At 60.2% G+C, this 16,461-nt stretch overlaps 1 protein-coding gene across 1 annotated transcript; it reads left to right on the top strand.

The window, feature by feature from the left end:
- Positions 1–409: 409 nt before the first annotated feature.
- LOC307111116 (bile salt-activated lipase-like) lies at positions 410–7,908 on the top strand (the record flags this gene model as incomplete). The annotated part of the gene is given in 12 exon segments (XM_079790799.1): positions 410–475; positions 1,244–1,403; positions 1,937–2,059; positions 2,216–2,313; positions 2,315–2,414; positions 3,839–3,969; positions 4,451–4,558; positions 4,679–4,796; positions 5,343–5,529; positions 5,698–5,901; positions 7,146–7,343; positions 7,593–7,908. Coding segments are annotated over 12 exon segments (1,809 nt in total).
- Between the last annotated feature and the right edge of the window lie 8,553 nt (positions 7,909–16,461).

Here is a 16,461-nt window from a genome sequence, read left to right as displayed (position 1 = left end):
CCTGACTATTCCCAGTGACCGGCCCAGGTGCACTGTGGGCACCAGGCACCCGGATCAGCAGGTCCTGGGCAAGAAGGACCATTCCTGCACCCGTGCGCACGAGTGTGCGTGTGTGTGTGTGTGCGTGTGTGTGTATGTGTGCGTGTGTGTGTGTGTGTGTATGTGTGTGTGTGTGTGTCTGAGTGTGTGTGCGCCCACACATGCATGACCTTGGCCCTGAGCCTGGCTGGGAACAGTAGCTATCCTGGCCACAGGTATACTGCCTGGAGGAAGGGGCAGAGGGAGGAGGAGGGGAAGCTGAACCAGTCAGTCTGCTGCCAGCCCCGGCTCCCGGATGTCTCCCGGATGGCTCCCGCCCCATAAATACCCACATCCAGAGGCAGGGCCACCCCGAGGCAGGCCAAGCACCATGGGGCCCCCGGAGCTGGCTGTCCTAGGCCTCGCCTGCTGCTTGGCAGGAGTGAGTGCAGCAAAGGTAAGCGAGAGCCCAGCGGACACGGCTGGGCCCGCTGCTCCCCTAACCTGCCTGGGACCTGGGAGGGCTCCGCGGAGGGGCAGGCAGGTGGGCGCTGGCACAGAGAGCCCCCGAGAGCCCACAGCCAGCCCAGCGCTTCCCTGGCCCTTCCCCTGCGCTCCTGCCTTCGCGCTCACAGGCTGGCACCGTGCAGCTGGCAGCCGACGCCCAGGAACGCGAATGTCAGGACCACGAGGAAGGGCTGGCCAGGCGCTCCAGGGCACACAGGGGGGGCCCTTACCCCAACACAAACAAGACGCCTGTCCCGCAGCCCCAGAGTCACTGGGCCCTCAGGGCTGATCTGCGCATCTGCCTGGGCCTCCAGGGCCCTGGGCTCTCCCTCTGCCCGGGGGTGGCCATGACCCGGCTCAGGAGGGCGCTGGGCCCTGAGCAGGCCGGCAGTTTGCCCATCACAGCCCCAGCGTCGGAACAGGAGTCTCGACCTCTGTTAGTTAAACTCTGAGAACGGCCCCAGAGAGGAGGCGACACTCACCTGCTTGCCAGTGGCTGGGCCCCTCCAGGGGGAGTCGGGAGCCTCGGGGCACCTACAGGATCCCTTCCCTCAGGGCCCTGCCAGGGGTGAGGCAGGGCTTCCACAGGAACCCACAGCTCCAGGCAGGCGTGACTGGGGGCCCCACCTGGAGGCTGTCTGGACCCCTAGAGCCTGCTGGGGTCACCGCACCCCCAGGGCCCGCCCCACCTGCGCCCCTGAGCCTGCCCTCTCCCCAGCTGGGCGTAGTGCACACGGAAGGGGGCTTCGTGGAGGGCGTCAACAAGAAGCTCGGCCTCTTGGGCATCGGCGGCCGCTCTGTGGACGTCTTCAAGGGCATCCCCTTCGCCGCCCCGCCCAAGGCCCTGGAGAACCCCCAGCGGCACCCCGGCTGGCAAGGTGGGAGTGGGTGGGTGGGGGCTTGGCTGGCCCTGTGCCTGGGGTGGTGGGTGGGGCCACCATCCTGGTGCTGTTGCAGAATTTACAACATGAAAAAATATACAGGAGTACCAGAGGCTCAGGAAAAACCCATTTATTTCCAGACGTTTCACATGGACCAGTGTAGTGACTCAGGGGCGTCTGTTTCTCTCCAAATCCTGAGGCCTGCCCCCCCAATATGGAGAAAGCTTTCCTTTAAACCCCTTTGGTTTTTTTGTGCCCCAAATATGGATCATACATCTGGACCTTTTGCAGACTTTACAAAAAGCCCCATGTGTTGGGATGGGGGCAGTGGGACCACATCCAAGGCCAGGCCTGGTGCCAGCACTGATAACTCCGTCTGGGATGGTTTATGGCCTAAGATGGGAGTAGTATTTTGGGTAAACAGGTCTTGCAGGACCAGATAATTAAAGGAGCAGTGACTAGATTGAGATTGCTAGCCCCCCAAAAATCTCATTTTCCCCATCAACGCCAGCCCCTCTGGTCACCCACAGGGACCCTGAAGGCCAAGGACTTCAAGAAGCAATGCCTGCAAATCACTGACACCCAGGACGACACCGAGGGTTCTGAGGACTGCCTCTATCTCAACATCTGGGTCCCCCAGGGCCAGAAGGAAGGTGCATCCCCAGCCCCGTGCCCTCCAGGTCCCCGAACCTGCAGAAAGCACCCAGCCCCTTGGGTGTGTGGGCTCCAGAGCTGAAATTCCCTGAAATCAGCACCCAGAGGGGATCAGAAGGTGAGAGCTGGCATCACCGGCCTGTCTCCTGCCTCAGTTTCCCAGAACCTGCCTGTCATGATCTGGATCTACGGAGGATCCTTCCTCATGGGCTCTGCCCAGGAATTCAGCTTCTTCAATAACTACAAGTATGACGGGGGGGGAGATCACCACGCGGGGCAACGTCATCGTGGTCACCTTCAACTACCGCCTCGGGCCGCTGGGCTTCCTCAGCACTGGGGACGCCCACCTGCCAGGTGTGCCGGGCGCCTGGGGCCGGGGGTGAGGGAGCTGGTGGTGGGGCCCTTCAGGACCGCTTTCTCCCAACAACTCCTGACAGTCTCCCAGAAAGACCCAGAATTCTGCTGGCAGCTCAGGAAGCTGGGGATGGACAGTGAGACTCAAGAGCTCATCGGCAGGTGTAGCGAGAGAAGAGGCTGCCTGCCAGCCAGGCAGGGACCCAGGGAGAGCAGGGAGCAGGGACAGGGACCCATGGAGACAAAGAAGTGGAAATAGGGACCCAGGGAGATGAGGGAGCGGGGACAGGGACCCGAGGAGATCAGGAAGTGGGGACAGGGACCCAGAGAGACCAGGGAGCAGGGACAGGGACCCAAGGAGACCAGGGAGCAGGGACAGGGACCCAGGGAGACCAGGGAGCAGGGACAGGGTCCCAGGGAGCAGGGACAGGGACCCAGGGAGACCAGGGAGCAGGGACAGGGACCCAGGGAGATCAGGGAGCAGGGACAAGGTCCCAGGGAGCAGGGACAGGGACCCAGGGAGACCAGGGAGTGGGGACTGGGTCCCAGGGAGCAGGGACAGGGACCCAGGAAGACCAGGGAGCGAGGACAGGGACCCAGGGAGATCAGAGAGCGGGGACAGGGACCCAGGGAGATGAGGGAGCAGGGACAGGGTCCCAGGGAGCAGGGACAGGGACCCAGGGAGACCAGGGAGCAGGAACAGGAACCCAGGGAGACGAGGGAGCAGGGACAGGGTCCCAGGGAGCAGGGACAGGGACCCAGGGAGACCAGGGAGCAGTGACAGGGACCCAGGGAGACCAGGGAGCAGGGACAGGGACCCAGGGAGACGAGGGAGCAGGGACAGGGTCCCAGGGAGCAGGGACAGGGACCCAGGGAGACCAGGGAGTGGGGACAGGACCCAGGGAGACCAGGGAGCAGGGACGGGGTCCCAGGGAGCAGGGACAGGGACCCAGGGAGACCAGGGAGCAGGGACAGGGACCCAGGGAGATCAGGGAGCAGGGACAAGGTCCCAGGGAGCAGGGACAGGGACCCAGGGAGACCAGGGATCAGGGACAGGGACCCAGGGAGACCAGGGAGCGGGGACAGGGACCAGGAAGACCAGGGAGCGGGGACAGGGACCAGGGAGACCAGGGAGCGGGGAGAGGGGCCCAGAAAAAGACAGAAGATGAGACACTGAAGTGGTGACTTGGAGGACTCAGAGCCGTAGGACAGACAGACAACAAGAGGGACGGTGTCAGAGAGAGAGATGAGCAGCCTGGCCCTCCTGCTGCTGGTCCCCTGCCTGAGCCCACACCCCCTCCAGCACCTCATTCCACAGCCTCCTGGGACCCACCATGAGCCATCCTGGGGCTTGACAGGGGTCTCCACATGGAGGAAGCTCTCCCCCCACCCCAGTCCCTCATGGGCTCCCCCACCCGCCCCAGGTAACTACGGCCTTCGGGACCAGCACATGGCCATCGCGTGGGTGAAGAGGAACATTGCGGCCTTTGGGGGGGACCCCAACAACATCACCATCTTTGGGGAATCAGCCGGAGGTGCCAGCGTCTCTCTGCAGGTCTGGGGACTCTGGGAGGGCAGGCCTTCCTCCCATGGTGTTGGGGAGAACAAAGCAAGGAGATGATGGCGGCTGGGGGTGCTAAGCTGATGGGAATTGGGCAAAGCTGATAGGGGTGAGGGGGAGCTGATGGAGGCTGGGGGAGCTGATGGAGGCTGGGGGAGCTGATGAGAGTTGGAGTAGTTGATGGTGGCTGGGGAAGCTGATGGGAACTGGGGAGCTCATAGGGGCTGGGGGGAGCTAATGGGAACGGGGGAGTTGATGGGGCTGGCGGAGCTGATGGGAACTGGGGGAGCTGCTGGGGGTTGGAGGAGCTGATGGGGGCTGGGGGAGGTAATGGGGGATGGAGGAGTTGATGTTGGCTGGGGGAGCTGTGGGGGCTGTGGGGAACAGCATCATGCTGACAGTCTAGCTGTGCTTAGTGGAGCCTGGGTGGGCAGGAGAGGCGAGGCCATGGTGACAGGACCTCTGTGTGTCGCAGACCCTCTCTCCCTACAACAAGGGCCTCATCCGGCGAGCCATCAGCCAGAGCGGCGAGGCGCTGGCCCCCTGGGCCATCCAGAAGGACCCTCTCTCCTGGGCCAATAGGGTAAAGGGGAGCAGCGGTGGCGGAGGGGCTCGGTTACCTCTTTTCCATGCCCTGTCCCAGTCTCTATGGCCAACTGCCCCGCACTGGCCTCACCCACCTGTCTCACCCCCAAACCCCCAGATCGCCAAGAAGGTGGGCTGCCCCCTGGACGATACCGCCAGGATGGCCAAGTATCTGAAGGTCACCGACCACCGGGCTCTGACACTGGCCTATAAGATACCCCTGGTGGGCAACGAGTGTGAGTGGGACTCCACATGGGGGGACGGCCATGCTCCCAAAGAAGTGAGGATTGAGGGGCTGCTGCCTGGCCCGTCACCTGCTCATGGTGTCCCTGGGAGCCCGGTGCCGCCAAGGCCCTTGTTGCCTCCGTGGCCTCGACTGGCTGTGCCGTGGGCGCCATCCCTCCCTCTGATCCTCCCTGGGTCCTGACCCCTTTGGGAAGCTGGTGCACCTTGTCCCCCAACAATGGGCAGAAACGGTCATTTGCACCCACTCTTAGGGAGCTCAGGCGCAGTGGCTGTCAGCGGGACGGTGTGGCCCAGGGAGCCCGTGGCAGTCTGCACACAGTCCGGGCTGCCACCCTGGGGAGAGGGGACATCGGGCGGACGGGGCCAGGGAAGCTGCTCCACACGCGCAGGGCAGCCCAGGACATGGAATGATCCGGGCCCCATGTCAGGGGACAGGATGAGGACCCTGGTCTGGATCCAAGGAGGCAGGGGTGTCCCCGGGCCTTGGGCCTGGAAAGTGGCTCTGGAAGGTGCGAGGACCCCTGCACTCCACTCAGACCCCTTCCTGTACTACCTGGGCCTCCTGCCTGTCGTGGATGGAGACTTCATCCCCGACGACCCCATCAACCTTTTCGCCAACGCGGCCGACATCGACTACATCGCTGGCACCAGCAATATGGACGGCTACCACTTTGCCAGCATTGACCTGCCGGCCATCAACGTGGACATACTGACCGTCACGGGGTGCGTGGGGCACAGGACCAGGGCGTTTCCCGGAGGCCTATTGGGGAGGCATCAGCTGGAGAAGGAGGTTGGCAGGAGTAGGGGGCCATCTGCAGGGCCCTGGCAGGGAGTGGTGTAGATGCCTCCCACTGGCCAGATACAGGGTCCAGTGCCAACTTGTCCCTGCAGGGAGGACTTCTTCAAGCTGGTCAGTGGGTTCACCTTCGCCAAGGGGCCCAGAGGTGCCAACGCGACCTTTGACTTCTACACGGCGTCCTGGGCCCAGGACTCCTCCCAGGAGGCCAAGAAGAAGACGGTGGTGGACTTGGAGACCGACATTGGCTTCCTGATGCCCACGAAGATGGCCGTGGCCCAGCACAGAGCCAGCGCCAAGTGAGGGCCAGGGCAGGGGAGACCCACCTGGGTCACGCACCTGCCCAGCGAGGCCTCTCGAGGGGGCAGCGCAGGGAGTCAGGGAGCCCCAGGAAAGCCGTGATGGGGTCCCACTGGTGCCTGCACCATCTGCCTTGCCCAGGCCTGGAGAAGGCCCCTCCTCCTCTCCCAGCTCAGGGGCCTTTACAGAGCCCTCCTCCTGCTACTGGGAAACCCGTGCTGGGGCTTGGGCTGCCTGTCCCTGTGTCCAATAACGAAGGCCGGGTGGAACCATATGAGGCTTTTATTGAGAAGGCCAGCCAACCAAGAAGACAGGGCGCTTACAAGCATTCAAATCCTGTGTTCCAGCAGGTGCAGGGAACAGGACATAAAGGGGAGGGAGCTGGGGTGCTACGTGCAGCCCTGGGGGTCCACAGACCTCAGCGATTACAGTCATCACACGAGATGATGTGGATGAGATGATGTGGAGGAGATGATGTTTTGACTCCTGGTGGGTCTGTCTGTCCCTGCTTATCGGTTCTGCTTGCTGGATTCACAGCTGAGTCACCTCCTCATTGCTTTGCACAGGCCTTCAAAGGAAACTTAAGAAAACTTAACGCCTATTCACATCAGTATACCTATTCTAACACTGAAAATGATAGGGTTACTTTTCAGATTAAGTCAGGTGCTCTATCCACCGGGTTGTAAGTCCCCCATTCACTCAGCCCACAGGCCTCCCCTGCAGTGTCTGCAGCCTCCCCGCAGCCCCCAGGCTGAGGGGGACAGACACAGGGGGATGCTCTCTGTTGTGGGTTTGGAGTTGGCCAACATTCAAAACAACTCTGGCCTGCAGCCACCTGGTCAACCTCCAGTGAAAATGACAAGGAAGTTAGGGATGCTTCCTCGGAAGGGAGAGAAAACGATGCCCAGGAAGTGTAGGCAGAAAGCTTGTCGCAACTACAGGAAGTTGAGCTCTTCATGGGGCGGCACAGCTATGTTCCCGACGAAGACACAAATTCATCTGCAGAGAAAAGGGAGGAAGACGCCTCAATAGGCTTTGTGGAGCAAAGAGTGAATGCACCTGAAATCCCAGAACCACAACCCCCGGCCTTCCCTTCTGGGTGCAGGGACCCAGGTCCCTCCTGAGTCTGGGGATTTGCCGGCCCCGCCCTGCTCTCCCCATGGCCTCCCTCCAGGGCCCAGCACTGGGTGGGCAGCCCAGGTGAGCTCTCTGCCAACCTGGGCCGTGTCCCTCCCCTCCTCAGGAGTGCCCAGACCTACACCTACCTGTTCTCCCACCCCTCTCGCAATCCGTTGTTACCCAGCTGGGTGGGCGCAGACCACACCACTGACCTCCAGTACGTGTTTGGGAAGCCCTTCAACAACCCCCTGGGCTACCGGCCCCAAGACAGGACTGTCTCCCGGACCATGATCGCCTACTGGACTAACTTTGCCAGGACTGGGTAAGGCGGGGTGAGGCTGGGCCGGTCTCCTGCCACCTGGGCCCCACATGACTGTCCCCTGTCCTACACTTGACCTCCCTGAGCCCCAGTACCCCCCTCTGTGTGTGAGGATAGAGCTACTGGTTGGGCGCAGAACACGTACATGCCCAGCCAGTGCCCAGGACACAGTGAGGTGTCCTGGTGGTTCGGGTCAGCATGGAGGCCTCCCGTGAGCCCTCAGACCCCACGCAGCCTTTCTCTCATCTGCAGGGACCCCAACAAGGGCCACTCGGCTGTGCCCACCCAGTGGGATCCCTACACCCAGGAAAACGGCAACTACCTGGAGATTAACAAGAAGATGGACGGCCAGTCCCTGAAACAGCACCTGAGGAGCAGCTACCTGCAGTACTGGACCCAGACCTACCAGGCCCTGCCCACCGTGACCGGAGACGGGTCCACTCCCCTGCCCCCCTCTGACGACACTGAGGCCATCCCATGCCTCCATCGGACAACGCTGCGGCCGCCCCTTGGACTCTCCACTGGTGACTCTGAGGGGGCTCAGATGCCCACAGCCATGGGCTTCTAATGTCCTTGTCCAAGAGGCCACAGGTGGGACCCAGGGAGCCCAACTCCTGCCCCAGATCTTCCTGAATAAAGCCGCATCTCTCTGGCAACCCTCTTTGCCCTCATGACCGCAACCTCCCGCCCAGGTTCTGCCCGTGTCTGGCTCCGGAAGTGGGGTGCCACCCTCATTTCAGAGGAGGAAAGAGGGTCAGAGAAGGGTCAGCCCTGAGTAGGGAGCGGGCCCTGTGGGCAGTTGCCTCTGGACCAGTGGGCCCAGCCTCGGCCACATCATCGGGATGCAGGGAGCAGGCTCTGTGTAACGGGGTCTGGGAATGGCCCGGGAGAGAAACGCATTCGCCTTGAGCTGGATCCCAGGCAGAAACAGTAACGCATCCCGCTGGGCTCAGAGCAGAGGGTACCAGGGCTGGGCCGTGGGTGCCCCCGGCAGGGCCAGGGTGCTGCCTGCTCACTCTGGCAGAGGACAAAGGGGAGCGGGAGGCAGAGGTGAGACTCAGGGCCATGGCCACCCCAGCAAGGTCTGGGATGGGGCACCACTTGTACCGAGGGCTCCCCATGCTGACATCACATGGCCCGGGCGGTGGGCATTGTGGACACCCCGTTGTAGACAGTGACTGTGAGAAATGCTCACCTGTACCAACTCAAATGAGGGACTTGGAAACAGAAGTACGGTGAAAGGAGACCTTGAATGCTCTCTCGAGAGCGGGTGTGCGCCCAGCTGTACTGGCACCCCAGGGGGGATGAACACAGCCCATTTATTCAGCCCCTCCTCCGGCTCCTCAGTGGCTGAGTACTCTGGGCTCACCCGTTTCCTGACAGGTCCACTAGGTCCTCCCATTGGGCCCTTTAAGAAAATTGGGCTAGGGCCTTTTCTAGTTGCCCCCCCTCTCCCTGTCTAGCTGAGTCTGGTGCCTCAAGGGTATCCATCATAATGCTGACCCACACCCACGGGTCCTTGGTCTCACATCCTCTCCCTCCCCCTCCCTTCTCTGTGCCTGGGGAGATTCAGCCACCGCTCCCATCAGAAGCTGACCATGATGGCCATTTCCTACAGTGCCAGGGCTCCCGGAGGGGCCACGTGCCCAGGCCCTCACAGGGAGGACTCACAGCCAAGGTCTGAGACTCCAAAGCTCACATTGTCAGCTCAGAGCAGGCGTGAGGGCTCAGAGGAGAGAGGGTTCCTCATTGAGGGTGGGGTATGTCAGGGGCAGCTTCAGGGGACCAGCCGGCCACCGTGATGCACACGGTCCCGTGTTTCCCTGGCCAGGCGGTGGGTACAGCGGGCAGTGTTGATGCTGTTTTCCCCATCCTCCCTGCCCCATCCTCCCACCTCCCCCACCTGAGGTTCCCATCGCCCACCTCCCCATGGCAGAACCACAGCACAGACCTGGACAACGAGGGCAGCCAGCCAGGGGCTGCGGGCTCTCAGGGCTCCAGCCCATCTACCCTCAGGACAATGAGTCTAAACTGGTGACTGCCGGAGACGGGTCCTCAGACCTCACAGCCCTGGGTTCATCTGGGCCAGAGGGGAGCCAGGGGGCAGGAATCAGCTCGTTTATCCTGCAAACCCACACTCACCTGGGACTCCTCAGACCACGTGCCAGCAGAGTAAGCAGGGCGGTCCAGCGCCTGGTCCTGGGTGAAAGGAACCCTGAGAAGAGCTGCAGCTCCTGGTTCCCAGGGCCCAGCTGTCGCCTTCAATAAGCTGCATCACAAATCCTTCCCTGTGGCTGGCTCTGCACGGCCAGGGGTGAACCTGAGGGAGGGGGCAGTGAAGGATTAAAGACAGACAAGAGAATAAAGCTGGGGTTAGGTGAGACACTGCTCTCAGTTGGAGAGACAGTGCCACAGCCTGCAAGCCAGATTCCACCAGGCAAAGTGCCCAAGATGTTTACAATGTTCTCTCGGATTTCAAATCTACTCAATTACATGCACCTGAACTCTATCAAGCTTTATTTTTGCAGCCTACCTCACTTAGCCATGTGGGTCCACAGGTTCGGACCATAAGGTCAGGCTTACAACCATAACCTTTATCTATAATTGTGCTAGGAAGTTTTTGCCCTCCAAGCTGGGACTTGCACCTGGCTCTGCCACAAGAGAACCTGCCCTCTCATTTTCCGAGGCTTGAACCTATCCAAACACTGTAGCCACTCTCCACACTTCCCCAGACACAACGCCTCCAGAGAGGACTTCCCAGGACAGGGTTCCCGGAGGGTTCCAATCGGTAAAGGAAGGTCTGGCCCCTGGAACACAGAATGCGAAGTCCCCCGACAGAGGCCACTGGCCAGGACTCCCCGCCTCGCCTTCCCAGTGGCAGGCTTTGATCTGTCCACAATCCCCCACTTAGTCCTGGTGGGTTCCGGTCTGAACTTGAAATCCACAAAATCCTCCTCGTGGGGAGCAGAAACCACAAGCCCAGCCACACTCCCCTCTTCCTCCAGAGGCAGGCAGCCCCGTCCTGGGTCAGGAGATGGTCCTTGCAACTGTTTTTAAAAATCAGAGTAAAATTTAAATCGCATAAAACATGATAGGTTAACGATGCAGGAGCTCAATTCAGTGATATTAATTGCAGTCACACTGTTGTGCAACCATCACCACTATCTGGTTCCAAATCATTGCACCACTCCAAACAGAAACTGTCTATGTACGCCGATGAGCTCCCGTACGTGTTTGGGAAGCCCTTCGATAACCCCCTGGGCTACCGGGCCCAAGACAGAACTGTCCCCCACTGGGGACTGAGGCTCCACGTGCAGTATTGGGAATGGAAAGGGTGACCTGTTGGTACAGGGAAGACGCTCAACCTATTGAACCACCCCGGCCGGGCTGTTTTCTTTACTTTGAACTTGTATTATTGAGAGTTTTGCAGATTTCTGCCATTTCCCCTCTCTGCCCCTCTCCACCCACCTCCCACCCCAATCCTTTCTCTCCCCTGTCTATAGTCTAGGAATATATGCCTATAAGTTCTGGATTCATCTCTTCCCGCCTCCCTCCACCTTCCTTCTGAGATCTGTCCTTCTGTTCCATGCTCCATGTCTATGGATCTGATTATTCATCAGTTTATTTGGTTCATTGGATTCCACATGAGTGAGATCATGTGATACTTGTCTTTCTCCCACTGGCTTATTTCGCTCAGCATGGTACTCTCCAGGTCCCTCCTGGCTGTCTCAAAGGGTCAGAGTTCCTTCTTTTTACTGCTATTTAGTAATCCCTGGTGGAAATGTACCACAGCTTTCTATCCACTTGTCTACTGATGGGCACTCAGGCTGTTAACAAACGCACCCTCAAGCCCTTTGCTCCCCGGTACTCACCCTCCCGGCCCGGCCTGCCCGGCTCCTGCTGCCCACTGTCATGCCGCCACCCCACTCCATCCCAGGAGACCTGGGCTCTGGGTCAGTGGGCAGCCAGCTTGGCCGGTGTCTGTGGATCAATGTGGGGCTGGGGCGGCCCGAGGCGTGACGTCAGCCGGGCTGTGGCCTCCTGGTAGCGAAGGGCTGAGGGGCCCAGATGAGGGGGCGCTGGTCGGGGAGGGCTGTGCTGTCCCCGGGCCCTGAACGCACCCCCAGGCCTGGAGAGGGCAGTGCTGCCAATGCCATAAAGGCAGGAACCCCGGGCTTTGTCCCTTGAGCTTCCTCTGGTTCCCGAGTGAGACACGCTCCCCGAGCCACACGCCCTTCTGCTCTCACTCACTCCACTCAGCTCTGCCTCCCTCTGCCTCTCCGCATCCCCATTATCTCTGTCTCTCCCTCTGTCTGTCTCTCCCTCTGTCTGTCCCCCTCTCTGTCTCTCTGCTGTGCTCCAGGTCGTGGTGCATTTCTGAAGCCAGGCTCTTCCTCTTCCTCAGCGAAGCCACCAGGCTGGGCGGGAGCCCCCTCCTCAGGAGTGCCCAGACCTACACCTACCTGTTCTCCCACCCCTCTCTCAATCCGTTCTACCCTAGCTGGGTGGGCGCCGACCACGCCGATGAGCTCCCGTACGTGTTTGGGAAGCCCTTCGACAACCCCCTGGGCTACCGGGTCCAAGACAGGACTGTCTCCCAGGCCATGATCGCCTACTGGACCAACTTAGCCAGGACTGGGTAAGGCGGGTGAGGCTGGGCCGGGCCTCCAGCCCCCTGACCCCACATGCCTGTCCCCTGTCCTACACTTGACCTCCCTGAGCCCCAGTACCCCCCTCTGTGAGTGAGGATAGAGCTACTGGTTGGGCACAGAACATGTACATGCCCAGCCAGTGTCCAGGACACAGTGAGGTGCCCTGGTGGTTCGGGTCAGCATGGAGGCCTCCCGTGAGCCCTCAGACCCCACGCAGCCTTTCTCTCATGTGCAGGGACCCCAACAAGGGCCACTCGGCTGTGCCCACCCAGTGGGATCCCTACACCCAGGAAAATGGCAACTACCTGGAGATTAACAAGAAGATGAACGGCCAGTCCCTGAAACAGCACCTGAGGAGCAGCTACCTGCAGTACTGGACCCACACCTACCAGGCCCTGCCCACCGTGACCGGAGACGGGGCCACCCCCCTGCCACCCTCCGACGACACTGAGGCCGTTCCCTGAGCTCATGCCCACGGGTCCTTTGTCTCCAATCCTTGTCCCTCCCCCTCCCTTCTCTGTGCCTGGGGAGATTCAGCCACCGCTCCCATCAGAAGCTGACCATGCTGGCCATTTCCTACAGTGCCAGGGCTCCAGGAGGGGCCACGTGCCCAGGCCCTCACAGCGAGGACTCACGCCCAGGTCTGAGACTCCAAAGCTCACCGAGTCAGCTCAGAGCAGGCGTGAGGGCTCAGAGGAGAGAAGGTTCCTGACTGATGCGCGGGGGTATGGGGGGGAGTGTATGGTGGGGGCAGCTCCAGGGACCACCCGGCCACCCTGATGCACATGGTCCCGTGTTTCCCTGGCCGGGCGGTGGGTACAGCGGGCAGTGTTGGGGCTGTTCCTCCCCGCCCTCCCTGCCCCATCCTCCCACCTCCCCCACCAGAGGTTCCCATCGCCCACGTCCCCATGGCAGCACCACAGCACAGACCTGGACAACGAGGGCAGCCAGCCAGGGGCTGCGGGCTCTCAGGGCTGCAGCCCGTCTACCCTCAGGACAGTGAGTCTAAACTGGTGACTGCCCAAGACGGGGACCTCAGACCTCACAGCCCTGGGTTCCTCTGGGCCAGAGGGGAGCCAGGGGGCAGAAATCAGCACGTTTATCCTACAAACCCACACTCACCTGGGACTCCTCAGACTATGTGCTGGCAGAGCAACGGGGGCAGTCCAACTCCTGGTCCTGGGTGTAATGAACCCCGTGAAGAGCTTCAGCTCTGGATCCCAGGGCCCAGCTTTTGCTTTAAATAAGCTGCATCACAAATCCTTCCCTGTGGCTGGATCAGCACGGCCAGGGGTGAACCTGAGGTGGGGCGGAGAAGGATTAAAGAAGACAGACAGAATAAAGCTGGGGCTAGGTGGGACGCTGCTCTCAGATGGAGAGACAGTGCCACAGCCTGCAAGCCAAGTCTTTATTTTATAGCCAGATTCCAGGAGGCAAAGTTCTCAAGATGTTTACATTGTTCTCTCCGATTTCAAATCTACTAAATTACATGCACCTGAACTCTATCAAGCTTTGTTTTTGCAGCACTTGCTGCACCTCCACAGCCTACATCACTTAGCCAGGTGGGACCACAGTTTCAAACCATATGGTCAAGCTTACAACCATAACCTTTGGCTATAATTGTGCTGGGAGGGCTTTGCCCTCCAAGCTGGGACTTGCACGTGGCTTTGCCACGAGAGAACCTGCCCTCTCATTAGTCCTAGGCTTGAACCTGTCCAAACACTGTAGCCGCTCTCCACACTTCCCCAGACACAACACCTCCAGAGAGGCCCTCCCAGTACAGGGTTCCCGAAGGGTTCCAATCGGTAAAGGAAGGCCTGGCCCCTGGAGAACAGAATGCGAAGTCCCCCGACAGAGGCCACTGGCCAGGACTCCCTGCCTCGCCTTCCCAGTGGCAGGCTCTGATCTGTCCACAATCCCCCACGTAGTGCTGGTGGGTTCCCATCTGAACTTGAAATCCACGAATTCCTCCCCATGGGCAGCAGAAACCACAAGCCCAGCCACACTCCCCTCTTCCTCCAAAGGCAGGCAGCCCGACCTGGGTCAGGAGTTGATCCTTGCAACTGTTTTTAAAAATCAGGGTAAAATTTAAATCACATAAAACACGACAGTTTAACGATGCATGAGCTCAATTCAGTGATATTTATTGCAGTCACACTGTTGTGCAACCATCACCACTATCTGGTTTCAAATCATTGCACCACTCCAAACAGAAACTGTGTGCACTGCTCAGTATCTCTCCTCCCCCAACTGCTGCTATTCTATTCAACTTCCTGTCTCAGTCAATTTGCCTATTCTAAACATTTTTCCTTTATTATTGATTTTCTTTTTTAGAGAGTGAGGGAGAGAGCGAAACACGGATCTGATAATTACACGGACCGGCTGTCTCCTGCACGCCCCCCACTGGGGACTGAGGCTCCATGTGCAGTATTGGGAATGGAAAGGGTGACCTGATGGTGCAGGGAAGATGCTCAACCTATTGAACCATCCCGGCCGGGCTGTTTTCTTTACTTTGAACTTGTATTGCTGCGAGTATTGCAGACTTCTGCCATTTCCCCTCTCTGCCCCTCTCCACCCACCTCCCACCCCAGCCCTGTCTCTCTTCTGTCTATTGTCTAAGATTATATGCCTATAAGTTCTGATTCATCTCTTCCTTCCCTCCACCTTCACTCCCAGATCTGTCCTTCTGTTCCATGCGTCCATGTCTATGAATCTGATTATTCATCAGTTTATTTGGTTCATTGGATTCTACATGAGTGGTATCATGTGATACTTGTCTTTCTCCCACTGGCTTATTTCGCTCAGCATGTTACTCTCCAGGTCCCTCCCAGCTGTCTCAAAGGGTCAGAGTTCCTTCTTTTTACTTCTATTTAGTAATCCCTGGTGGACATGTACCACAGCTTTCTATCCACTCGTCTACTGATGGGCACTGGGGCTGTTAAAAAACGCACTCTCAAGCACTTTGCTCCCGGTCCTCACCCTCGCGGCCCGGCCTGCCCGGCTCCTGCTGCCCACTGTCCTGCCGCCTCCCCACTCCATCCCAGGAGACCTGGGCTCTGGGTCAGTGGGCAGCCGGCTTGGCCGGTGTCTGTGGATCCATGTGGTGCTGGGGCAGCCCCAGGCGTGACGTCAGCCGGGCTGTGGCCTGCGGACAAGCACCGGCTCCTGGTAGCGAAGGGCTGAGGGGCCCAGATGAGGGGGCGCTGGCCGAGGAGGGCTGTGCTGTCCCCGGGCCCTGAACGCACCCCCAGCCCTGGAGAGGGCAGTGCTGCCAACGCCACAAAGGCAGGAACCCCGGGCTTTGTCCCTGGAGCTTCCTCTGGTTCCCGAGTGAGACACGCTCCCCGAGCCACACGCCCTTCTGCTCTCACTCACTCCGCTCAGCTCTCCCTCCCTCTGCCTCTCCGCGTCCCCATTATCTCTGTCTCTCCTCTGTCTGTCCCTCCCTCTGTCTGTCTCCCTCTGTCTCTCCCTCTGTCTGTCCCTCTGTCTGTCCCCCTCTCTGTCTCTCTGCTGTGCTCCAGGTCGTGGTGCTTTTCTGAAGCCAGGCGCTTCCTCTTCCTCAGGGAAGCCACCAGGCTGGGCGGGAGCCCCCTCCCTCCCGACCTGTGCCCACCTGAGCCTCCAGTCCTGCCTCCCAGGGCTGCTGGTGCTGAGTGTGAGGTGTGCCCTCCCTGAGGGCAGGATCACCCCCCTGTGCTGCTCTGGGTCCCCACACCCAGTTGGACAGCTCACCAGTGGGCCCTCCGACCCAGGCTCAGCCACGTGGCTGCCCAGGAGCACACAGCCCTCTCTGTCCCAGAAGCCACACGCCCATGCCCTATGAACTCCCTTTGCTGAGCTCCGGAGCTCCAGGTGGGGGCCAGGCAGGGCCTGGAGGCAAGCAGGCCCTCTTCTCTGGGGTGAGCCCAGGCCCTTGTAAAGGAGCCACCATGCAGGGCACTGTGCACCCAGCTGAGCCCCTGTACCCCTGGCCTGGGCCACCTGACTATTCCCAGTGACCGGCCCAGGTGCACTGTGGGTATCAGGCACTCAGAACAGCCGGTCCTGGATGAGAATGACCATCCCTGCACCCGTGCGCACGTGTGTGCGTGTGTGTTTATGTGTGTGCACGCATCTCCATGACATTGGCCCAGCCTGAGCCCGCCTGGAAAAGGCAGCTATTATGTGTGTGTGTCTCTGCCCACACGTGCATGAACTTGGCCCTGAGCCCGCCTGGAAATGGCAGCTATGGAAGCCTGTGTGTATGTATGTCTGACTGTTTGTGTGCCCGCACCTGCATGACCTTGGCCCTGAGCCTGGCTAGAAAGGACAGCTATTCTGCCTGATAGAAGGGGCATAAGGAGGAGGAGGGGAAGGGAACCAGCCACAGGCAACTGCCAGTCCCGGCTCCTGGGTGTCTCCCGGATGGCTCCCGCCCAATAAATACCCACGCACAGAGGCAGGGCACGCAAGCAGGCACATGCACC

Source organism: Cnephaeus nilssonii (assembly GCF_951640355.1).
Source record: "Cnephaeus nilssonii genome assembly, chromosome: 14".
Classification (NCBI taxonomy): Eukaryota; Metazoa; Chordata; class Mammalia; order Chiroptera; family Vespertilionidae; genus Cnephaeus; species Cnephaeus nilssonii.
Note: the sequence above shows the minus strand (reverse complement) of the source record. Positions and strands in the feature narration are given on the sequence as shown.